The following is a 26,116-nucleotide window of genomic DNA, read 5'->3' as shown; positions in this document are numbered from 1 at the left end:
GAGTTCTTCTTGTGTTAACACAAGACATAAATCTGCCTTAATTCCCAAGAGCTAACTTCACAACTGCATATTGTGCTTAGCCATTAGAGTACATGCAGCGTAGTTGTCACACTGTTTCAGTTTAATATTAACCTATTTGTTAAGAGGTAGCTCAACCCCATACATTATATTTATTTGTACATGGAAGTGTATTTAAGCCATTCATCAAAGCAGAGGGATCATCTTTAAATAGAAGCGCAACTTTTACAGTATTCTGTAAGCTCTATCTTAGGCCACACCATTATTTTCAGCAGCTTTTTTAATAAGTGTAACCAATATGGGTTTCAAGATGTCAGTCTAGCCTCAGAAATCCATTCACAGACATGAGACAGACATATCAAATAACATTGCTAAAGCAAATTTCAGCCAATATCTTTCAATATTATGCCTTACATATTCCCCATCCCACTAACAATATGCACACATTCAAAGTTGTATTTTTTCTTTACCTGGATAGGACTGATAGGAGGAGGTGGGGCTTTGCGTTTTTTTGGAGTTCCACTTCTTTCTGAACTTACTTTAGAGACTTGATCATGCTGAAAGTTTCATAGGCCAGAGAATGGAGTTTTGTTAGTTTGGTTAGTAAAGTCTGGGTAAGTTGCTTTTATTAAAAATCCCACTTAAGAATAAATTTTAGCAGTTCCTGCCTTGTTTAATTCAAATTTTTCCTAAACAGTGGCTATGCTGCTATAATAAAAGCTACTAAACATGCATGAAGATAAGGCTTCTGTTTTTGCAGTCCATGCTTCAATAAAAACAAACAGATTTAGTGAAAAAGCACAAGCCAATGAGAAGTTTAGCATTTTACTAGTGATTTCAAAATGCTTTAGTTTATTCACAGCCTCTGACAACTCTGTTAATAGAGATTATTTTTCCTTTTCATCAATGCTTCTGTTTGGATGGCTAGAGACCCATTTCTCCTACACTGCGACACATCATATCTACCAAGTTTCCTGCCACCTCTGTGAGCTGTATGCCCTGCAAAACACTGTGCCACTAACAGTTTGTATCAGGGCAGCTGTCACTGGTTGTACCTGGCAAGATCATCAGGGTTCTCTAACATATGGTAGACCCCAGTAATAGGAATACAGCTTTCATTTTGGGAAGCCTGAAGAGTTTTCCTTTGCCAGTCTCTACAAAGTGCAGAGAATTCCAATCTTTGAATCTGAATTCTTGCATTTTCACTATGTATGTCTGTGGTTTGTTTCCCCATGCAAGTAAAATTCCCTCTAGACCCTCCTTTTGGAAAAAAAGGAAAGCTGGCTGGTTACTGAATTTTAGAGGCTAAGTCAAAAAATAAAAAAGCAGTATTTCTTAGACACATTTCTATACAACGAGCAACTCAATATATTCATGCTATAGAATGTAAATCACAGAGCAACATTTATTAGTGTTTATAAGCAAGTCACTTGTCCTTTTTCAGGCAATAGCAATCTGTAGAGTCTGAATGTTTTCAAACAACTTAGAGAGACAAATACCTGCTTTGGTTTTGTTGGTGACTTTGTATCTGTAGAGCAGAAAAAAAAGTTGCACATTTACCTTAAAGTAATACCATTATGGGGAAAAAAGGCAAATCTCGTTGCACTGCCCCTACTCTCACCTACCCTCTCTTGATGTAAAGATATCTTTTGATTAACGATCTGAGGAACAGACCTATCTTCAACTTCTGGATTTCTAGTTTGAGATTATGAGCTGTCCGTCCATCATGTATCAAACCGTACAGTCTATTTTGAATGCTTTCTTTGTTGTTTTTTTTACCTCCACCTTGAGGTGAAATTCCAATAGGAGGTGGCACAGTGGGTAACCCTCAAGGTTTAATGAACCTCACTAGTTCTGTACTTGAATGGAAATCCCCTTAGACAAAAGGGTGACAAGCCAAGAAGGTGGATTCTGACAAGTGGGCTAGTAGGCAAGCAGTGGAACAGTTGATGGGGAGGCTCTGAACACCTGACAAAGAAACATGATGTAGGGGACTGAAATTTTATTGGAGACAGACAGACAGAAAGGAGACCAGTAGCAGAAAGCAAAGTAGTCTAAAGGGGGGGCATGGAAGTCTAGAACAATCAGACCTAAACCCAAAGACAGGGAAGGATGCTGATGTTTTCAGTTGAAAAAGGCACGGCACGAAACCTGACAAGACGTCTTCTTGAAAAGTCTGTAGGTTACACCCAGTTGAGGAGTTAATTAATTTACTGGCCCCAATATGGGCACATGGGTAGACAGTGATGCTTTACTGCAAAACTAATCATTCAGCTCTGCAGTAAAGTACACGTGTAGATGTACCCATTGTGTGCTAGACTTTACTAAGTTACTCCATTACCTTACTGAGCCTACCTTTCCTCCTTCCCCTTCCCGCTGCTCCTTAATGTCCTGCTAACCCCTTTATCTCATGCTGGGTATTATCTTGAAGTTCCTTGGGGCACAAATCTTGTTTTTATATCCTAAGAAGCACCTGGCAGGCAGATTGATGCAGCTTCACAGTAACTCTTGGAGGTAGCTGTTTAACCAACTAGCTCTATTCTCAATAATAAGTTAGCTTCCTTTATGTAGCAAGCTGAAGTTAAGAGAGGACAATGCTGCAGGCTATTTCCTCTTACCAGCATCCTGACAGATCTTTGCAAGGAGGAGACTCTGAATCCCTGGATTTTCAGAGAGCTTAGAGTAATGGAGGGCGTTGTGTCCAAGGGCATCCACCAGGTTGAAGTCTGCACCTTTTTTGATTAAGGCTTCCACAGTGTTAAGACCACCAGCTTCACAAGCCAGCATCAAAGCCGTTCTAGAGAAAAAAGAACCGAAACATGTCAAGCATACTTGTGAGAGCTGTAGCTTTGTCACACTACACTGCCATGATAAAGAGCCCATGCAAATATTGATAAAATGGAAAATGTTTTCATTATAACCAGTTTTTCTTTCTCATTTTGCACTATTATCGCTCCTAAAATTCTCCCACAAACACCAGCTGGGGCTTTTCCAAAGGACTGCAGTGCTCTGTAGGTCTCTCCATTGTTCTTAGCACTGCACTTTCAGGAGGTGGCTGATGCACAGCTTATTTCAGCAAGTGGCTATTTGGCTTTGGGTTAAACTAATCATTAAACATCTCAGCCACGATCACCCTGCTGACCTAGTGCAATACAAGAGCACCTATCTGAACACAGCTGCATTTCATTCACTGCTGTTGAAGGTAACAGAAATAAAACAGAGATTTACTTATTTCAGCCAAACAGCAAAACGAATAAGCCACTGACATGCTTAGTGAGAACAAAAGGTGCACTTAAGGAGGAAAGTTCAAATCTCTAGTCTCCCTTCCCCACTTAAAAATATTCCATTATACAACAAAAAGGCTTATGTTGATTCCACTTCCAAGGCCAGCCAGTCTTAAGAGTGTCAAGATCTCGAGCCAGAGATTACCCGCAGCAGGAGTATATTGTATTAACTGTGTTTCCAAGTTACTGGCAGGGATGAAGAGAACTGCACACAGTAGTTCATCAAGAGTGCTTGAACACATTCTAACATTCTTTACCCTGCTGGATACAACACACTGTTCTTCAGTTTGTTAAACAGTGTTTGTGATGTGAAAGACCCTATCACAGCAATAACTGTTTACTTCCATGCTTGTCAAACGTTATACCAATCATTGCACCCGATAAAATGCAGCCTTCTTAGAGGAGTGAAATGCTCAGGAGAGATGATTTGAACTGCTCTGCACTAGACAAAGAGCAGTGCAAGGCAGAAAAGTGAAGAATATTTGTTTCAAGCAACCTTATAGAGTTAATTTTAAAATAATAAAATCAAAGTAATAACTTAGTAGAATCTGGATGGGAGACTGAGTTGGAAATACTCACTTCCTATTTTTCCTTTTAAGAAACTCTGCATATTTCTGATTTTGTAAACTGAAGACATGAAACTAGCATCCACAAATGGGGCTGGGGGGACAAGAAGGAAAACAATGTTTCCCACTTAGCACCCTCTGCTCTGCTTCCACCCCCAACTTTTACTATCTGAAAAAAACAGGATTTAAACTGCTGTGCTGCTTGCTGAAGAATGAAGCGCTCTAATGCAAATAGACAATGAACTTTAAGAGTTTCCACAGGAAGCTCTGAGTGAAAGGTAAAGATCTCTGAACGGACAGCCCTGTAGATCTACAGGTCCGTCATGGCCATTCAAACTGAGCAGTGGACAAAGGAGGCTGGTTTACTTATAGCCAAGAACAACAAACAACCCGCAATTGTAATGCAGTGGTCTCCAAACTTTGTTGATCGTGCACCCCTATCAATAAAAAATTTTTGAGCACTCACCCCCAATATATGCATATTTATTGGGGGTGCCATTATCAACCCCTCTGCATTGTGGAACTCCCACTCTTCCCTCCGGATACCTCGCGTACCGTACGTGACACGTGACCGTCTGACATACGGACCGAGTGAGGGCACCAGTGTCAATCTGTATATTAAATATTAGTAAAGCTTAATTTCCTTCTTATTTTTTTAGAGAAAAAATAAATATAAATAGAAGGTCTAATATTTTCTTCCCGCACCCCAATGGATCGTCTTGCGCACCCCACTTTGGAGACCACTGTTGTAATGCACTGTATCATCAGACCAAAGGAAGAGAGCTAACTCTGATTTTCCTGGATACTGTCAAGGAACAGTAAGGCACTCTAGATCATTTTATTATGCATTACAGCAAGTAAGTGCTAAATCTCCTTTGCCATCTGTTTTGCTGTGGCAATTTCAATGCTGGTTTATACAACAATAATTTTTTTTTAAAAATTAAATCAACAATTTCATAAAAAGAAAATGAAGGAAAAATGTATTTTGGATGCTCTTGTTTAAAATGTAAATTCAGCAAATAAACCACCTGCAAATTCAATAAAGCCCTAATTGGTAACAGTAAGACAAAGGCCAGCATATCTCTATTGTCAAGTCTTTGTTTTGTTTTCTCTTGCAGTTTTGCCATTATCTGATCAACACTGTATATCAATGATCACTTAAAGAGGTGAAAGCAGTTTGGGAACATGTCTTGATTGTACTAGAGCTTTAGGAGACAACCTTGGGATGATTACATGAATCAGACATGGAATAGATACAATGGATCAAACCCAGAAGCCTTCAAAAACCGTGTACCTGAGGTGGCCAGATAATTGTTGGATGGGTTTTAAAGTTCAATTTACACCTTTCTTACAGCCTGGGGTATTACCATCTAGTGCTGTATATCTGTCCTTTCAATTTTTCCTTTAGTCATATCTCAATATGCCCATGCCAAGTTCTCTAACAAAACTTCCTCAAAAAACAAGATTTCTTATGCAGTTTCTTACACAGATACCTGGTGTTGACTCTTAAATGACAAGTTTACAAAAGTTGCGGGGAGAGGGAAGCAATGGTTTAGTTTCCAAAGGTTTGTATTAAGAAAATCATGAATACAGTGAAGCTAGTTTGTTGTACCTTCCATTTTTATCCCTGGAGTTGATGTCTGCACCATGATCCAGAAGGTGTCTGCATACCTCAGCATGGCCATTGTGAATTGCAAGAAGCAGAGGTATGTTCCCATCCTATGAATACATTAAAAAAGCCCCTATGAACAATATTCCATCTATCCAAAAAATGCTCAGTGTAATTATGCCTAGGCAATGGCTATTGCTGGCACGCTATTTTTCTTGTTATAAATGTAAATTGGCTCACTTTAACCCTTTGCTGACTGATTCCTTTCCTAATGAATAAACAATAACTCAGCAAAGCCTAGGAACATTGCTTATTACCTGTGCTCCCTTTGTTCTTTAGGTAGGCAGGAGCAGAAGTATGATTTCCAAACACTTGAAGATAAAGTGAGACAAATTCTAGGTCTAATTTTTGTGGCATACGCAATAATAAAAAAGAAGCAGTAGGCAGACAGAAGAGAATAGGTATTTTTGGCTGGAGAAACAACTTTGGAGAGCACAGATGGGTATTTTTATGCCTGCTCTCATGTCTAAACACTAAAATGCCCCAAACAGCTTTCTGACTTGCAAAGTGCATTTTTCCAGAAGACCTCAAAAACTTGGCAGTAGTTTGTGGTTCATGGTGTTCACACTTATTTCATGGTGACAATTCTACTTTAAATGTAGCCTCTCTATAACCTTACAGATGTAAGGAATATCAGGTTTGGAAAATTCAGGTTCAACTACCTACTCTACTACATGTTAGGCAAGTCATTTAATCTTCCCATGCCTCAGTTTCATCTGTAAAATAGGGTTTAATATCATCACTTCTCTATCTCTAGCATGTTGTGGAGATAAATACATTAAAAACTTAGGTGCTTGGATATAGACAACTTTCTCAAAGAAATCTGAGGCAAGACAGGTATCATATTGCTTAGAGCAGCAGTAACAGAATTTTGATTACCTGAAGGTAGTAAAACTATTTTAAAGTATTCAGTGAGATGATAGACACATACCAAATCTTTAACGTTGACTGGACACTTGTGCTCACAGAGAAGTTGAACTACTGGAAGGTAGCCACATGCAGCTAGGAAAAGTTAAAAAAATTAATTATATCATATCTTTAAAAATGTTTGTCTCCTCACTGTAGGTTATAACAGGAGAAACATCAAGTTTTACTCAAGAATTTTTAGACTGGGAAAAATTAAATATTTTTTTAAAAGAAAACAACAATGGAAAGAACGTGTGCATAAATTTAGGTGTCTCCATTTTACATGTAACCCAAATAGCATGGCATCATGCTAATGTCTAAGAACGAGCAAATCAAATTGACCCATCTGGTTTCACCACCCAAGCAAAAGGAAGGAGGAATATAAAAGGGATTACACTGTAAAATGTAAGATTTATTTTAAAACAAAACAAGTAGTCAGAGCTAGCGTAGCATTAGGCAGACATTAATTTCTTCTGGCAGACATTAATATAAGTGTGCAATGGGATCTAAGGAGTTGTATCCTGGATTATCAAAATCATGCATCCTCCCAGATACTCACTGGGAATGGGTCCCAATGCTGGGTGCTAAAGCTCTGCCTTGCAGCTTGACATTGTGAAACTGTGCACTGGCAAGTTGGAAATTGTACTCTGCAGCCCTGCACCAGGGAACTAGTTGGTGGGACTGGGCAGAGGGGATTGAGAATGGACAAGGCCAGGCCTACCCCCTCCCCACTGGGTCTGGGAAACAGCTACCCCCTGTCTGGTCCTGGGACCCTTCAAAGGCATACCTGTAGCCTGGGACCCAGAAATCCAGTGTTTGGGGGTCCTATACTATAGACACACTTGGAAATTTCAGGAGCAGCAAGCAACCTGGGAGAGACTGAGGGGCAACTGGGATAAGGCTGTCTGCAAACCTTCCTGAGAGCTCATTGCCAGACAGACTGTTAGGGAGCTGGCTGCTCTCCCACCCTGCCTCTCCCTTGGACTGGGGGAGGGAGAGCAGAGCACTGAGTGATACACGAGTGAGTACACAGCATATGCTCAGTTTAAAGCAAAACAGCATATTAGCCACAAAGATGTTCCACACTTTAACAAGTAACATCTTTGTGGCTGGTTTGCCATTTTATCTCATTATAAACTGCTTGCACATGTAGCATGTTACAATTTGTCACACAATTAACACGTTAATCACATGACACATGTAACATCTGCCAGGAGCCTAAGAAATTAGTCACTTGGTGCAAATATCTGAGCCACTTGACTCTTAACACACTGAAGCTTTTACTCTCTGCACATAAATTTTGCTATGTACTATACTTGATTCTCTTCTCCTAAAGCACAGCCAAACTCAAATCTACTGATGATGTAGACATGTATAATTTGCTTATTCAAGATGCAAAAAGTCAATACTCTATTCTACTGAAGTATAAAATTTACTGTAATTTTTAAAAAAAAGCAGGAACAATTCAGAGATACTGAAATGTTACAAGAAGAAAACATTGTAAAGTAGAATAAACACTGTTCTCTGTGGGAACAGAAGTAGAGTTACTCCATCCTGTTGCACCCACCCTTCTTCTCGTCCTGAGAAACAGGAGCCATGAATGCTGTATGTAAATAGCACTTGTCAAACTCCATGAGCAAAGGGGACTAAATGAACATTACAGTGCAAGAGAGCCAATAACATGCAAAAGAAAAGTTACCTGCATAATGTAAAGCTGTTTTGCCAGAGTTGTCGGTGCTATCTGCTGGGCATTTAGACTGCAGAAAGAAAAAGGCACTTAAAGAGACATCAAAGTGAAGTGTGTTTGCTGCAAAGCACAGAAGAGCTCAGCTGACATTACAGAAGAACAAGCTTTATGAGCTACCACATCAATCCCGGTCTACAGAAATGTATGAGTATCAAATCATTAAAAAGGGACGGTTTTCCACCTCATAAACCCTGACTTCCTGCTGAAAGGCATTGTATGGAAGTCAGGAAATACCCTTGAGAAAAGATGTGAACAAAGATAGCAGTGCATTCAGAAAGTCTGTATCCAGATGCCTTGGAGGGAGAACACCCAAAAACCCCCCTCCCTTTTTTATAAGCCAGATCTTTTATACTGCAGTTCTGGTCCTCAAATTCTAATTGCTTCTAGTCTTGTAAAAGAAAATGTATGCTTCATCATCCATCATAACACCTGAAGCAGCTAGGAAGATAATAAATCTAATTAGAATTTACTTTACAGGGATTTTTAAAATGCTAGCCATTATGGACTGATTTTAAAATCTTGACTTTCCTAAGACTTATTGTTTTTAATTACGTAGGATGACCACGATCCCTTATCAAGAAACACTTTGATGTAGGAGACTTTGATATCATTTTGAGAACTTAAAAAGTTTTTGCTTTTAAAAAAGCTTTTGAAATGTAAAAATGTGGCTTGAGTCTTTTAGCCTAACACTCCTATAAACTTCTGCAAGGCTGTTGCTTATGTGGGTCTATACACATTACTAACTTCTGTAAAGGAGGGTTAAACTTTAATTTCATATACATCTCCTTGACTTTGACTTCAAAGATGAGCTTATGCATTCCTCAGATTTCAAACAGCTTGCATCATGTAAAACAAATCTGTAGAGAAGTAGGAACATGATCTGCGGAGCACAAACTAACTGAATAATGTTACTGTTATTTTACATTTTTAACAGTGTTCTTATTTCTAATTAATTTTTATAAAAACAAGTAAATTATCAACCAAGTAGCAAGCTATTGTAGCTGATAAGTTAATGGACAGCTAGTTGGTACTTGTCTACATACGCACACTGTTCAGTTGTTCAATTAATCAAACCACTGTGAACACCAGTACCAGTTGTGTCTATGACTGAGACTATTTTAGAAGTCATTAACATTTATGCCCAATTGGTTCAACCCTCATTTTACCTCCTTCAGCACTGCCAACTTGCCCCATCCCTGAGTACCCACAGAGACTTGTATTGTCATCACCTTCCCCCATACTCAGCCTCTCACTCTCTACTCTGCCAACTCAGTTGGTAGCTATCTTCACTAACTTCTCTAGCTTCCCCCTTAATGTCTCTACTTATGCAAACTCCCACCCGTCAGCTCACTTCAAAACACCCAAATCCTCTGTTCCTGCCTCTGAAAGAGTCTCATAACCATAACTACAAATCAGTCATCTCACTCACTCCCCTTGCTGGGCAAGTAGGCCCACACTTTAATTCTTGTGTTCACAATTCCCATTCCTACTTGCTACTTTCAACATCCTCCTAAAAAAACACCTTCTCCTTACTGCGCTATTCCAAGGCATTCAATCTCAAAGGGAGTGTGGAAAATTAGACAGGTCTGGTGACCTGTCAGAAATCCATGCTGTAGACTGCCACCTCAGTGAGCAGGGGGTGGGGGGTGAAGCAAAAAAGCAATTTCGTAAATTGGGAGCTACCTGCAAAGATATAATACTGCTCTCTCTCACCCACTTAGGGAGAAGCTGGAGAACAGGGAAGAAAGGATTGAAAAGCCAAATGCCTCACCAGACCATAATGAGATAGACTGTGAACACCAATGGCAGAATCTGGTTTCACTGTATGCACCCAAACAATAGCTACAGAAATCCCAAATGTGGGGAAGAGGAGGAAGCTCCCACGTTTTAGGCCTAATGCCTGAGTAGTTAGACTACCTCTCAGGAAGTGGAAGCCCAAACTTCTAGGCCCCTTTACTCTGCGATGCTTACTCTGAGGCTGTAAGCAGATTTTGTGCTTGAGCAAGATCAGTTGTGCTGAGATGTGTCCTGGCACAGTTGATCTGCTTCACTGGGTGACAAACAGGTCCCTGCCATTCCTGCAACATCAGGGGCCTGATGCTGCAGGACAACCGCAAATGAGGGAACCACAGGATTCCCTGTTTGTAGAGGCCACCACAAAAATCCCCCAGAAGGTTTCCTTGCGTACATGTATCAAACCCCAACTCAAGGTGCATCTCTGCAAACATGGGAATCCTGGCAAGTGCTCCCAGGGGCCCGATTCTGCATACCCCAGCAATTTCCTTTTAGGGCCCCTGAAGCTCTGTGTGTGCCAGCCCAGGACAGCTAGAGAGTACGGGAAGCTCTGGGATGCCCACACTCTTCTGCCATAATGAAACAGATGTCTGCTGCTAAAGAGCAGCAAAACATTTTTACCACCTATTGTTGCAGACACAATTTTGGGCATTTATGATTCAACTTGGGGCATGCACATCTGTTTGCTTGGGCTTTGTGCTGCCATAAAAATATTTATGATGGCACAAAGGCAATGTCTGTTTACAGTGTGATCTTCCAGTACAGGCTCTAGCTGCCAAGCCACACGTCAAGCATTATCCAGCCCCTCTCCAGTGCTCTCTTAAATGCAAGGTGCTTTGGCTCAGCTTCAACAGCCTTTGGATAAAATGGACAGACAGCAGGGGAGAAGTCTCTGCCCCACTGGGAGCAGCCTACACCCTTCTAGGTTGATAGCCATTTCACTGAGCCACACATACACAATCTAGCTTGTTCTCTTTCTCCTGGCTCCAAATATCTCCCTCCCTTGGCTGCCCCAGGGGATCAGCTTCAAGAGGAATACCAGAGAAAGGACTGGATGGTCCCTAATCAGTGGTCTAATGGTTAGTCCACTGGGCTAGAAAGTCAGAGATTCAAACCCCTGCGGATGATGGGTGTCTAGAACCAAGGTCCCCCCCATCCCTGGGCAAGTACCTTAAACATGCAACTACTGAGGCTAATGCCTCCACCATGCCCCACGCATAACACGCACTTGTTATGGGCTTTTGCCAGGTAGCACCATTGCATATGTATACGAAGTCACATACTGTCCAGCCTGTCTGTATCCTACCACATAAGTTTACACATCCCACACTGCACAGGGAATAGAACTGTAAGCTGTGCTTAAGCACCAAAAATGCTAATTATATGTCTGAAAATGTGCCATTTGGACACAAAACTAAATAGGATTCTGCTCCAAGAATACAGGATGCTGGTGTGAATTACTGGACAAAGAAGAGCAAGAGAAAAAATATGCAGAGCACACTGAATTTTTATTTAACTTTACCTGAAGAAGCCTCTTGATGCAGTCAAGGTGGCTGTTCTTTGCTGCTAGATGTAAAGCACTGTGGCCTAAATTTAAGTAATGAAAAAAAAATTAAGTACTCAATTATGAAAAGCCCAACCTTACCCCTTCCAGAAAGATGAGATTATGAATTGCTCCATTTGCTTCTAAATCAACAACATCACAGCAGGGTTTAGGAAAAAGGTAGAAAGCTTCACATTAAATGAAGAACAGTCACTTCGTACTCTACAATAACTCTGCAACTGTTATACTACAGTTTGAGTACTAAAAAATTATCCCAATTTATGGCTCTTGCAAACATCTACAAAAATCTACCCTGTGGCAGAAGTCAGTCTCGCTCTAAGAAAGAGTTTGTGTTTGGATCATATTTTCTTGATGAAAAAAAGAAGTTGTGCATTTAAGCTTTGTTTCTCTAAAAAGCAATGCTGTCATCAGCTTGTTTCTCTTCCCTTTGATTTTGACAGAACTGCTGTAGAGATGTCCATCAAGTGCTTCTGTGATGGCCACCACCTTGGGCCTTGAACTATCCCCCAAACAGTATCCCCCAAACAGAAGAAGCAGAGCTGCTACATCTTGAGCTCCAGGCAGGGCTTACTATCCTATTCTAACATACTGATTTTTCCTATGAATTGGGCAAGTGAGGCCTATAACCCACACTCACTTTGGGGACTACATTCCTACAAATCTCATTAATTTGAGAGTGTTCACATTGCACTGGTAGACAAAAGAGCATTAGTGTATATGGAAGCATGACCAGCGATTGCAATATCTCATCTCTTTTTATTCAAAGAGCCCCAGAAAAAAATGGGAAGTCAGGAAAAAAAGTGAAGAGAAAGAAGTCAAGTCAGTACTCATTAAGAAAGACACTCAGAAGCCACTGAGGATGTGCTCCAAGGCACTGTACAAAGAAACACATGACTTCAAGAGGGAAGTCCATTCAAACTGAAATCAAGCATCAGTGTGATGCTCTCAGACAAGGCTAGGCCACTTCGCCATTTAGCACAATGTGCAAATCCTGAAATGTGATGAAGTGACAACATTTGTGTTAGATTTATATGAAGTGCCCGAGATTCAAAGTAAATTACTCTCAAAAGTGCATCCATGTGTATAATTTGAATTCTCTTGCCAGAATCAGACATTTTCTTATATGTTACGTACAAGAAAGCCAGACCCTTATTTGGCATCTGGAGCAAGAGATGGACTTAGTACACCCAATGTTTAAAGTCAATTATTTTTATAGGACAGAGCACTGGCAGGCTGTTCAGGTAACTGGTCCGACTAGAGGAAGTACAAGGCACTGATTCTATAGATACAACTCGGATGAAAGGGCATGATCCATTAAAAAAAATCTACCAGGTTCCGCCCCCTCCTCTTGTCTCCCTTGTACATTAAAGACTATCCCACTACATTTTTGAAGACTGAACCAGCGGAGGAGAGAGCTCTCAGCTCCACTTTGCCCGATTAGCTCTTTTCAAGTCATAATGCTCAAGAAATGTCCTGAGGCACTTCCAGTACAGCTAAGGGATTAGTAGGCCTGATAAACATAGAAAGCTATAAATAAGGCCTTGATTTAAACACTGCAAAATACTAAAGAAAAATAAAAAATTACATTTTTATGTTAGAGATCTAGCTGATTATTTTGTAATCTCAGGTCCAATAGCATGTTTAAATCTATAAGACTGAGGGTAGAGATTTCAAATTTGGAGAAATGAATTTTGCCTGCAAAAACTGTGCTTGCATCTGCATGAGCAATTAGTGTAATTAAGTTTCCCCTCTTAGTGTAATTAAGTTTCCCCTCCAGGGAAAAGATGAATGCAAATGAATAGCTGGACACTTATGACACAACGTTTCCATGCTGTCACTTCATTTGCACAAAACAGGTAACTATAGATCCGAGTGCAGTTTTATAATTGCTTGTGCCACATTGTTGACTGACCTCCAACTTTGTATTTTGAAAACTTATCTTGTCCTATATATGGTATAACATAGGTTTAACTTTACAGTGACATACCTGCACCATCCTGTGCCGTCACATCCACACCATGTGTCACCATAATCCGGAGGCATTCTGCATGTCCTTTCGTAGCAGCCAGGTGAAAACTAAAAGAGAGAATTTGCAAGTCACTTGGTTTTATTAATATTTCCTTTCTATTTCATTTGTACACTAACTACTGGTAAAGACCAGTACTACCCCCCCAATCCCCATTCTAGACCTCTTTACATGCCTATAAACATTTCCCAAGTGTACAGTTCTCCAAGTGAATGTGCAGTAATAAAAAACCTGCCACATTCATACCATATGCTTTTGCATCTCACATGCTCCCAAGTAAAACACTCACTTTGTTTTTGGGAAGGCAGAATGAAGGAAAAGATTTTTTAAAAGAGTTGTTACTGCACAGAGCAAGGGCAGAGGCTAATCTTCAGCTCACAAACCCTCCTTTTCCTGCTCAGGCAAAAGCTACAGTTGTAATGCTTTCTGAACTGAACTGTCAGCAGCTCTTGGCTGCTCTGCCAAAAAGCTGAAACTGTAGCCGAAGACTGGACTCCATGGGCAGATCTAGAATTTAAAACAAAAAACAACAAAAAACCCTATAAATGATCTACAGGGCTGTGAAATAGGAGAAGAGAGACCAGAAGTAGCTAAAAGACAGCAAAATTGCTGAAGAAAGGATATAGTTATTGAAATGTTAAGGCCATTTAAATAGGTTTTAAACCTAAAGTGAATCAGGAACCAAAGTGGATAGTGCAACCACACCACTGCCTTTCCCACATGTGGGTGCTGCAGGGAAGAGAAGGAAAAGCAGCAGCAGCTCTCTTACAGCATCTCCATGCTTCCAGGAGGAGTCCAGAGGAGAACCACACACATGATCAGAGGTCAAGAGACCAGGCCTTATGAGGACAGGCTGAGAGGCATGGGACTCTTCAGCTTGGAGAAGCGTAGGCTCAGGGGGATCCGGTGGCAGACTATAAATATATCAGGGGTGTGCAACAAGATCTGAGAGAACATCTGTTCACCAGGGTACCCCAAGGGAATACAAGGTCTAATGGTCACAAACTGTTGGAAGATCATTTTAGACTGGACATAATGAAAAATCTCTTTACCATTTGAGTCTCCAAGGTCTGGAGACTCCCCCCAGAAGTGGTGAAAGCACCTACTCTGGATGTGTTCAAGAAGCGTTTGGATGATTATCTTGCTAGAGTCATCCAACCCCAGACGACTCCTTGCCCTTTGGGCAGGGGGCTGGACCCGATGATCTCACAAGGTCCTTTCCAGCCCTGATGTCTATGAAATCTTTTAAATCTATTCTGGAGAGAAAAATAAGCTTCCACACTTAAGATACACACCATAATTTTCGAAGGTGAACTTTTGGGAAAGTATATGAGGTATTTTGCTCAGGATGATTTCTTACTAAGCAATCCTAAATGCCTAACATAGATGTGCAACTGCCCCTGATTTCTAAATGAATGGATAAAACCAGGGTCACACTGAAGACAGAAAAATCCAACTAAGTTCAACAAGCCCTAGATTTTAATATAATGCATGTGTTCTGTGCATCAACTCTCAACAAGTTACTGGATAGTTGCACAGCTGTGCTATAAATATAGTCTTTAATTTTTGGGTTTCCTTTTCACTACAAGCATCTCACTTGGTAACACAGGGAGTTGTTGAGGCCACTTCATGGCAGTACCCAGTCAAGAGCAGTAATTACTAATGGCTTAATTACAGAATAGTTGTGTTGCCTCCAACTTCCTCACATGACATAGTAGCTGCAGTTTCATCTTTGAAATCTCTGGCATTTCAGGATTTACAGAAAGCATCCTGTGAAAAGGCAGGCATCTGCCATATGACATATAAGGAGATGTGATGCAGAACACAGGGACAGAGCTTTTGAAAAATTGGAAGTGTTTATGTTCAGTATGCACATTTTGCCTAAAAAAATTACTTTCAGGAGGCAGATGGTGTGTTCTGAAAGTGGCCCTACTGGAATAATGCTCTGCATAGCAAGCTGATGAGTAATCTGAACAACTCTTTTTAGATAATTGTGCACATTAAGGTTCTAAGGATGCTACTGAACAGCAACCACTAGCAGGTAAGTCTGCATGTATGGAAAGACAAACAAGTTACAGTGATTGTGGTTCAAAAGTCCAATCAAAACAGCAACCCAATGCTTGCTAAAGAGTGTGCCCGTAAGACCAAAAAAAAAAAAAAGAGTAATTTGGGGCATTACTTTGCAAACTTTATGAAAATCCCAGTAGAAATTAAGGACAGAAGCCATAATTCTTGTAACATGCTAAGAAGTCTCACGAAACAATGAGGTCCTTCTTTGCTTGAAGCTATTTAGCAAGGACAGAGGAGCTCTGAGGCAAGCAGAACAACTACCTTACCCCCTAAAATGGTCCCTCCAGAGAAGCACTCCTGATTGCTGTGGTGTGAATGTGGAGTGGTATTGCTTAGACTTTAAACTACTTTGTGGATATACAAAAATATCCTGAACACTTCATCTGGCACCTACCACTGCTATAAATAAACCACACACTGGAAGCATTTATGAAAATAAAGAACACTAAAAGAGTTTGTTGCTGGAAGGCAATATAGATTTATGTTAAATGAGAAAGGAGATGTATACTAAGACTAAGCATTGGTCATTTATAAATATTTCTGTCCAGAAAAAGAAGTTTCTCTCTGAGTTCTGGAAAAAAAATCGTTGGGGAAAGTGAAACCCAACATCTCCAAATATACCTAATACAACATACCACCAGCAAAACAATGCAATAGTGAAAGAGGAAAATCAGATCCAAGTCAAAGAACAGAAGGCATGTGAAGTACATAACTACATTTGACAGTATTTGTAAGAATCATAAATACTTACATAGTGGCAAATTGGCTAAATTAGTGACATTTAACATTTACAGACAGAATGTTTGCATATATGTATTGTGTCAATTACAATAAAAATGCTCAAATACACAAGTTTTTTTTTATTAGGTAAAAACAAACACAGAAACACACATATACACACACACACTCCATTAAGGGACCCTTGCCTCTCCAATCCTAATCCTTTTCCAAGCTGTATAATGCAGTGTATCCAGAAGCAGCATTTCACTGATGCAAACATGCTATCACTTGTAGAGATACAGTTCAATTTTGGGCTATGAAGGATCTTGCAAGCAATGAACAAATTAAAATATCTGCTGCTTTTGGAAGATGCATCAGATTAATAGAGGAGATGATGGGTCAGAGACAAAGCAGAGAGTCTGTATAGGTAACTCTATGGTGAGAAAACTCACAAAACATGGAAAATGTTATCGAGTACTGAGATAATTAGAGTTAATATTTTGACCAATTCAATTTTAGCAAGTTTTGTGCCAGCAGCTTATGATCACATGTTAGTAATCTGCTGAATAATGTCTGGAGATAGTTCTTATGCTGTACTTTGTTCAGACAGTTATTAAATATTGCAACCTTTAAGCTACTATTGAGCTTTCTGGCCTGTGTCCTCCTTATTCAAAGTTTGTTTAGTGATATTATAATAGTTATGCAAAAGTAACATTTATACTAATGTTACTGTCTTCAAAGTTATCAAATGTGGTGTTTCTAAAAAACTGCTACACAAGGGGTGGGGGAGGGGGTGAAAACACATGTTTTCAGTTAAAGGTACCATCTAAATTTATTACAAACAGAAAGAAACCCAAAAGCCAGAAGGGAAGGGATTTTGCTAAGCATCCCACCGGTTTTCATTCCCAGTTGAAAATGTTGATGTGGTTTTATATACCTCATTTTAAACACTGCAAGAAAAAGAATAGTTTCTCCAGAAATCTGGCTGGCTGTTTTTTCCATGGCAGGAGACTTTACAGAATGAATCCTATAAGATAAAGACCTGGATTTTCCAAAAGAGATTCCTGATTTTGTTTCAATATTTTGGGACTCAGTTTACAACATTCAGAAGCCTGATTTTCAGAAAGCACTGGTACCACTTTCTGGAATCCAAGTCCCAAATCAACTGTGGTTTTGTGTGCTCAAAATCACTAGTTCCTTAGGCCACACTAACTCACAGTCAGGAACATAAATGATGAATGAAGAACACTACAGCTTAATGTGCAAGATGCAGGAAGCCTATGCAAACCCCCCTCCCCCCGGTCTAAAAGCAGAAACGGTCCTTATTGGAAATGACTAAATGCCAGATGCTGTATGAAAAAAGACATGATAAAGATAAAGATGCAGGGTATACCAAGAGATGATACAAGTGGGATTGTGCCATAAGAAAAGAGGACAAGGAATTTTAACTTTCTGCTGAAGGAGAGTGCAAACAGATCATTCACAAATGTGTTCTTGTAAGGAAGAGAAGAGCGTCTTACTACCTAATCAAAACGGGCTGCGCTTCCTATTAAAATCATGTTTAAGACGTAGCAGTTGACATTACAACACATTTCTGTCCATGAAGAGTGATTCCGGTTCAAAATAAAAAAAAGTAACGTCTTTTTTACATTGACAGTGAACATTTTCGGACGCTGACAAGCCAGAGGGAGATTCCCACAGTGGAGGAGTTGCAGAAATTTGATTTCCTACAGAAAAGCTGCATAAACTCTCCTAAAATAGTTGAGACAAAACCTGCAAGCTTGCCGTGGCTGGAGTTCTCACCACCCGAGAGCCCTGCAAAGTGGGGAATCTTACGTGCATCTCTCTTGAATAAGCCTTTTTTCAAAAGAAAGCAAACAAACGCTATTCCCTCCTCCTGATTGCTCAGTTAATGGCAAGGAACACGAGTCTTTTAAAGCTCACTGAAGAAATGGCTACACTAAAGGTCAGCATTTCACTGGCTTCCATAAACATCTTCTATTTTCACTGTTTACTTTTGTCACCATTTTTGGTTGGCTATGAGAACACCTCTGGCATTAACTAATAGTCTCTTCACTCTGTTCCCAGCCTTGCCACCCTTAGAAGCGACTACTCAAAAGAGGAAACTTGAAGGCAGAGGTTTCCTACATCCCCTAGGAACAAAGCAACTCTTCATTTCCAATCTACTTCTTAGCACAATGGGTGAAGACCCGGTGGTCTGGGCTGCTGATCAGAAGTTACCAATCAGGTAGTTGCCTACTTTGCACCCAAGCAGTCATCAAAATGACATCCTTAAAGGGAATACAAAGCTTGGTTGGCATCAACAACCTTGAGAGCAACAGGAAACAAATAGCAAAATTTAAGTGGAAATACAGTAACATGCCCTGAAAATTCAATCAACATCTTGACAGAAAAGCATTCTTGGGCAGTTTGATAGCTAAACAAAGTGGCTTTCTACATTTGGCATCCTTATGAAAGCTAGACGTAAGGATTGCCATGGATATCTGATCTTAATAGGCGGTTACAATTAATTTAGCAAAAATTAGCCTGTTCAGAATTCAGTCATAAAATTGAACTACCTAGGGAACAGAGACTTATTTCATAAAAATCCATTCCCACTGGAGGTGCAAAGAAAAGGTGAGCTCAGATGGTTGACCTTTACTAACAGATCAAGAACCAGAAGTTATAGAAGTTATTTAAGTGCCAGAAAGTACCTTTTTAGATATATAAGTAGTATCTGTAAGAAAACCCTTAATTTCTATTTTTTTGCTCAAATGTAGTATTTTGTCTAAGGACCTCATGAACAGGTACGAGGACACAATTAATCCACGTTTACAGGTTAGAAAATAACATTTGACTAAGCAAGCCATTAGCAATCCTGTAAAAGGAACTTCTTGAAAGACTCCAAGTTCCCTGGCTACCCAGTTATAAAGCTACCTTTGAAGTAACTTCTCCAGTATTGATTATCAAATAATACTTCGATAGCATGTCTAAAGCAGGTCTACAGCCCACATAAACAAGGATGTCCCATTAAAATAGAACACAATGGAAAACAAATAACAGCTATTAGGTCTGAATTTTAGGCATTATAACCTTCAAACACTGAAGCCAAACCAGAAAAGTGCAATCAATACTCACTTTTGGGGAATAGGGAGGACATTAAAGTGAATGATTCTAACAAGTAATATCTCATCAACACGGTGCTGTAAATTTTTATCTCTGAAGCAGTAAATTTTCTAAATTATCATCAGCTAACTCAGATTGAAGGGCTCAGTCCTGCAGCTCCTCTATGGATTGTGGTATGAAGATCTGGGAAGGAACTGCCCTACCATATATATTTTCAGAGGTATCTGTACTATACTACAAGAGACTGCCTAGAGGGCATTATGCCTAAGGGCAACTGTCAGTATATCTTTGGTAGAATAATAGAAAATTACAGTTGGGAGGCACCTCAGGAAGTCATCTAGTCCAACCCCCTGCTCAATGCAGGACCATCCCAATTAGATGATAAAGACATCTAGACAAGTATTTGTCTAGCCAGATCTTAAAAACCTTCAGGGATAGATACTCCACAACCTCTCTGGATAACCTGTTCCAGTTTGTCTGTATATCCTTTCCGTAGTGGGGGGCTCAAAACGGACACTATTCCAGATGTGGCCTCACCAGTGCTAAACAGAGGGGAACAATCACTTCCTTTGATCTGCTGGCAACGCCCCTACTACTGTCAATCAGTATGCTGTTAGCCATCTGCGCAACAAGGGCACAATGTTGGCTCATATTCAGCTTATTGTTGTCCATTATAAGTTCCAGGTCCTTTTTGTGCAGGGCTGCTGCCCAACCAGTCAGCCCCAGCCTGTACTGGGATTGTTCTGTCCTAAGTGCAGGACTTTGTACTTCTCCTTATTGAACCTCATGACCTGTTTTGGTCCAGTCCTCCAATTTGTTGAGGTCTCTCTGAATCCTAGCCCTACAATCCAGTGCATCTACTACTCCCCCCAGCTTGGTGTCTTCTGCAAACTTGCTGAGCGTGCCATCTTCCAGGTCACTGATGAAACAATTGAACAAAACCAGCCCCAGGATCAACCCCTAGAACATTCCACTTGATACTGGGTACCAGCTAGAAACCGAGCCATTGACTATGACCCTTTGAGCCTGATGATCCAGCCATTTTTCTGTTCACCTGACATTCATCCAGAACCCATACTTCCTTAGCTTGCTTATGAGAATTTTGTGGGAGACTATCAAAAGCCTTGCTAAAGGCAAAGTATATCTTGTCTACTGTTCTCCCTACATCCACAGAGCCAGTCATCTCATCACAGAAGGCAATCAGGTTGGACAGTCATGACTTGCCCTTGGTGAATCCATGCTGACTTTTCCCAAGCACCTGCTCCTCCAAGTGCTTAGAAATGGATTCCTTGATGGCCTGCTCCATGATTTTTCCAAGGACCGAGGTGAGAGGCTGATCAGCCCAGAGTTCCCTGAATCCTCCTTCTTCTTTTTCTTAAAGATGGACACTATATTTGCCCTTTTTCAATCACCCAGGACCCCTATCAAGCACCATGAGTTTTTAAAGATAATGGCCAATGGCTCTGTGATCACATTGGCTAACTCCCTCAGCACCTTTGGGTGCATCTTGTCTGGCCCCATGGATTCATACACATCCAGTTTTTCTAAATTGTTCCTACCCTGTTTTTCACCCCTGTTGGCTGCTCACCTTCTCCCCAAACTGCTCCCAGATGCAGTACTCTGGGAGCTGACCCTGTCTGTGAAGACTCAGATGAAAAGGCATCAAGCTTTTTCCGCATCATCTGTCACTAAGTTGCCTCCTTCATTTATTAAGGTAGCATTAGTACTCTCCAAAGAACAGCATTTCTCCTTGTCTTGAAAGTAACCTGATATGGCACTTAGCAAAATATAAAAAACTTAGCAAAAAATGAATGCTTGAGAACGCTCTAGGACTGTGAGAGGTCAAATGGCAAGCGAACAGTAAAAACAATATCATAGTATGCAAGGACAAAAGCCTAATGTATGAGCACAATACATGGTTGGTTTGTGCCATTCATCACCCAAGTTCCCTGAAAAATACATTAACAGCAATGGGATCTGAAGCACATTATGAACTTGCTTAGACTCACTGTCAGGGTTTATTTTGAGTAAAAACACCCCTCCCCAAAGCAGAGCATTTTCTCTTTTTTCTAATGCATGTCAAATCTTTGTTGACTTTCAAAAAGCATGACTTGCCTGCCAAAAGCTGGATGATTTACAGTTTCCTGACAGATGACCACCTTTGCACAAACAAACAAGAAAGCTAAAACAAAGATACAGCACTCCTTGGAGTCTCTGTGGTGCTGATAAAAATACAGAAATGGAAGTTTCCCAGTCCTCACTTCAACCAGTCCAGACAGATGAGTGACCTCAAGCTAACCAGCCAGGAAAAGAGCCACAATAACGCTAGCAGCCTTTACTCCTCATTGAGCTCTGACCAACTTATTCACGACCTTGGGCTTGCACTTTTATGTATTTTAGTGCTGGTTTAAAAAAAAGCACATATGTTCATGGACATATTATCTCTCTTCCTTCCTTGTACTAAATTCTAGGTCAGTTCTGTTCTTTATTTCTGTTTCAACAGCCAGACCAAAAGCAACAGTTTTACTTTCCAGCTGAATTTTAGCTGTATTTCACAGTGAACAGACTGAGGGAAGTGTTAGAACAAAGTTGTAGGGACCTGGCCACATGTTCCCAGTCAGTGTGCAGCTCCTTGTCCTTAAGGATGGGAGCTGGAGAACTATGGGAAAGGAAGTGCTTGCAATTATTCAAAAGCAAGTCCAATCCAGGTCTCCTTGTCAAGGAGTATAGTGACTAATAGCTACAGTAGATTTAAGGAAGACTTCTCAATAGTTACCTTGATGGACTGTGATTTATACGATACACAAAAAAGAATTCAAAGCCATACCCCGAGAGAAAAAATAACCTAGAAGGGTGTTTGATACATTTTGTGTCTAACCTACATGCATAAATGAACAAAGTCATTATAAGCCTTTATATGGTGAGGAACAAAGCCCCAGGAGACACTGAACCAACAGGTATTTCTGCCTTGCTTGCCCAGCCCACGCAGAACCCTTTCTATGAGATCTAGGCTGTTTGGCTGCGTGCCCTTGGGGCTTCACAACAAATGCTGCTGAAAGTAGGGCTTGAAGGGACCTCAAAATCAGGATAATTCCTGACTAAACCATCCTAGCCAACTGTCTGTCCTACCTGCTCTTGAACATTTTCAGGGGTGGAGAGTCCACAGTTTTTCTAGACAGCCTGTTCCAGTGATTGACCCCTCAAGCACATGGTCTGGGGAGGGATGGGGCAAATGGAGCACAGGCTGCAGGCTGGTGGACCAGTTCCAGAGGGCTGGCTTCAGGGCTGGACAGAATGGGGCTAAGCTGGAGCCCATGCACAGCACTGCCTGGCAGAGTACTAGATGCAGCATACATCTGATGCTGGGCCCCGTGCTGCAGGCATCATGCAAGGTCACCCCTGCCCTGTATACCACTGACAATATGTGCTAGTCCTTCTGTGCCCTACTGGACCAGGCCTATACGCTGACTCTGGCACAACCCGATCTGGATCCACCCTGGAGTCAGTGCTCTGGGGCAGGTCCGGCAGCACAGCCTGGCCTGTGTGCCCCATGCCAGCCCTGCCAAGCTGCATGAAATACCCATAGTGCCAGTTCCAGCCCATGTGCTACCTACACACAAGCCCCTAAGTACAGGGGTCTGGTACAGGTAGCATGCTGCACATGGAGCTCCACCTGATAGCCTTGCATGTTGGCTCTGGCATGCCATCCAGCCTAGCAACACTCATTCAGCTGGCAGGGCTGTAAGAGTTCAATACCCCTAATCTACTATTACCCCCCAAGTCCTTCTTGACAGTACTGCAATCTAGGCAGTCATTCCCCAGTCTGTATCTCTGCATGCAGTTATTCTGTTCCAAGTGCTGGACTTGGCATTTGTCCTTTCTGAACTGCTTTGTGTCGACTGCAGACCATTTCTCCAGTTTATCCAGGTCACTCTGCATCCTAGCCGTACCCTCAGGAGTGTCTGCAACTGCACTTACCTCAATGTTGTCTGCTAATTTGCTAAGCATGCACTCAGTCCCAACAATAGAGGACCCGGAAAAGATGCATTCTCCTGACTAGACACTGAGCCATTGATAACTACTTACTGAATATCATGGTCCGAGCCTATTATATATCTGTGCTACAGTACCTTCATCTAGTTTCATAGTTGGTAGGGTCATAGTTTCATAGTTTCATAGTAGCTAGAGTCGGAAGGGACCTAGGTAGATCATCTAGTCCGACCCCCTGCCTTAGCAGGAAAGAGCACCGGGGTCAGATGACCCCGGCAAGGTGCTCATCTAACTTCCTTTTAAAAATCCCCAGGCTAGGAGCCTGCACCACTTCCCCTGGAAGCTGGTTCCAGGCCCTAGCCGCCCTGACTGTGAAGTAGCGCCTCCTAATATCTAATCTAAACTTACCCTCCGCCAGTTTGTGACCGTTATTCCTGGTCACTCCTGGCAGCGCACGGGGGAACAGGGACTCCCCCAATACCTGCTGATCCCCCCTGACCAGTTTGTAGCAGGCCACAAGGTCCCCCCTTAACCTTCTCTTGTGGAGGCTAAACAGGTTCAGGTCCCGTAGCCTCTCCTCATAAGGCCTGCCCTGCTGACCCCGATCATACGAGTGGCCCTCCTCTGGACTCTTTCCATATCGTCCACGTCCCTCTTGAAGTGTGGCGCCCAGAACTGGACGCAGTACTCCAGCTGCGGCCTGACCAGTGCCGCATAGAGGGGGAGGATCACCTCCCTGGACCTGCTCGAGATGCATCTGTGGATGCATGACAGGGTACGGTTGGCCTTCTTGACTGCCTCCCCACACTGCCGGCCCATGTTCATCGTGGAGTCAATGACGACTCCAAGATCCTTTTCCGTCTCCGTGCTGGCAAGAGGGGAGTTCCCCAACCTGTAAGTGTGGTGCCGGTTCTTCCTCCCCATGTGCAACACCTTGCACTTATCAGTGTTAAACCCCATCCTATTCTCATCCGCCCACCGTTGCAACCTGTCAAGGTCAGCTTGTAGCCTATTGCACCCTTCTAGTGCACCCACATCCCCCCACATCTTAGTGTCATCAGCAAACTTGAACAGGGTGCTTTCTACCCCCTCATCCAAGTCACTGATGAAGATGTTGAACAGTGCAGGCCCGAGGACCGAGCCCTGCGGAACCCCACTGCCCACGTCCTTCCAGGTCGAGAAGAACCCATCCACTACCACCCTCTGGGTGCGGCCCTCCAACCAGTTGGCGACCCATTTGACCGTGTGGGCATCGACACCACAGTCTCCCAGCTTTCTGATGAGGACAGGGTGAGAGACAGTGTCGAAAGCCTTCCGGAAGTCCAAAAAGACTACATCCACAGCAACCCCTGCGTCTAATGATTTGGTGACCTGATCGTAAAAGGCCACCAGGTTGGTCTGACAAGACCTGCCACTGATGAACCCATGTTGGTTGCCCCTAAGCATGCATTCCCCCGCAAGGCCCTCCTGGATGTGTGCCAGGATAATTTTTTCAAAGAGCTTACCCGGGATTGAGGTAAGACTGACTGGCCTGTAATTTCCCGGGTCCTCTTTTTTTCCCTTTTTGAAGATAGGGACCACATTGGCCCTCTTCCAGTCCTCCGGCACCTCGCCAGAGCACCACGAGTGCTCATAGAGCCGCGCCAGGGGTCCCGCAATGACCTCGGCCAGTTCCTGTAGAACCCTAGGGTGAAGATCGTCCGGACCAGCGGACTTGAACACGTCCAGCCTCTCCAGAAGTACCCTAACTAACTCCTCGCTAACCCTTGGCCCAGGCGTGTCTCTCTCGGGGCCCGAGGGGGGCCCAGCAGGGAGGTGGCTGAACTGGTCCCTACTTAGGAAGACAGAGGCAAAGAAATCGTTAAATATGTTAGCTTTGTCATCTGGCGTGATGACTAAGTTGCCCATCGTGTCCTGCAGGGGCCCCACATTACCCGGGACCCTCTTTTTACCCCCTATGTATTTGAAGAAGGACTTCTTATTGTCCTTAATCCGGGAAGCTAGTCCTATCTCCAACTCTGCCTTGGCCCTCCTGACTGCCCCCCTACATCCTCGGGCGACTGTAACATAGTCCTTCTTGGTGATGACCCCATCTCTCCATTGGGTATATGCCTCCCTTTTAGCAAGGAGACATTCCCGGATGCTCTTAGTGAGCCATGGGGGTTTATGTGCCCTCCTGCTCCCTTTGACCCTTGTTGGGATTACCTCCCTTTGGGCATGGAGGATCGTCTCCTTAAGGAGCAACCACTCACCTTCGACATCTGATTCCCTTCCCCACTGGGTCCTCAGCGCTTCCCCAACGATCCTCCTTAGCTTGTTGAAGTCAGCCCCCCTAAAGTCTAGGGCTGTTGCCTTGCTGCAGCCCTTTGCCACCTTACGCTGGATGGTGAATTCCAGCAAGCGATGATCACTGTCTCCCAGGTGGCCCATCACCCGCAGCCCCCTCACCAGGTCATCACCCGTGGCCAGCACCAGGTCCAACAAGGCGTCTCCCCTGGTGGGACTGTGCACCTCCTGGGTTAAATGGAGGTCCTGCACTCTGGCTAAGAACCGACGTGAGCGATCAGACTTGGCTGACTGCTCCTCCCAGCAGATGTCTGGGAAGTTCAGGTCCCCCATGATGACCACATCCTTAG

At 42.3% G+C, this 26,116-nt stretch overlaps 1 protein-coding gene across 3 annotated transcripts in view; it reads right to left on the bottom strand.

Moving 5' to 3' along the window:
* RAI14 (retinoic acid induced 14) overlaps window positions 1–26,116 on the bottom strand; it is a 128,245-nt gene that overhangs the window by 11,711 nt on the left and 90,418 nt on the right. For 2 of the 3 annotated variants that reach the window (XM_090037918.1, XM_090037919.1), the window contains exons 4-11: window positions 13,536–13,624; window positions 11,507–11,571; window positions 8,143–8,200; window positions 6,469–6,539; window positions 5,481–5,587; window positions 2,637–2,815; window positions 1,518–1,546; window positions 489–575 (exon numbers count right to left, since the gene is read on the bottom strand). In XM_090037918.1, the coding sequence (XP_089894044.1) occupies window positions 489–575; window positions 1,518–1,546; window positions 2,637–2,815; window positions 5,481–5,587; window positions 6,469–6,539; window positions 8,143–8,200; window positions 11,507–11,571; window positions 13,536–13,624 (685 nt within the window). The remainder of the gene's footprint in view (window positions 1–488; window positions 576–1,517; window positions 1,547–2,636; window positions 2,816–5,480; window positions 5,588–6,468; window positions 6,540–8,142; window positions 8,201–11,506; window positions 11,572–13,535; window positions 13,625–26,116) is intronic. The other variant, XM_090037921.1, reaches the window with a different exon arrangement.

This window comes from Crocodylus siamensis, chromosome 3 (genome assembly GCF_052110815.1).
Source record: "Crocodylus siamensis isolate JL-2025a chromosome 3, ASM5211081v1, whole genome shotgun sequence".
In the NCBI taxonomy this organism is placed as follows: Eukaryota; Metazoa; Chordata; order Crocodylia; family Crocodylidae; genus Crocodylus; species Crocodylus siamensis.
This window is presented reverse-complemented; position numbering and strand designations above follow the sequence as displayed.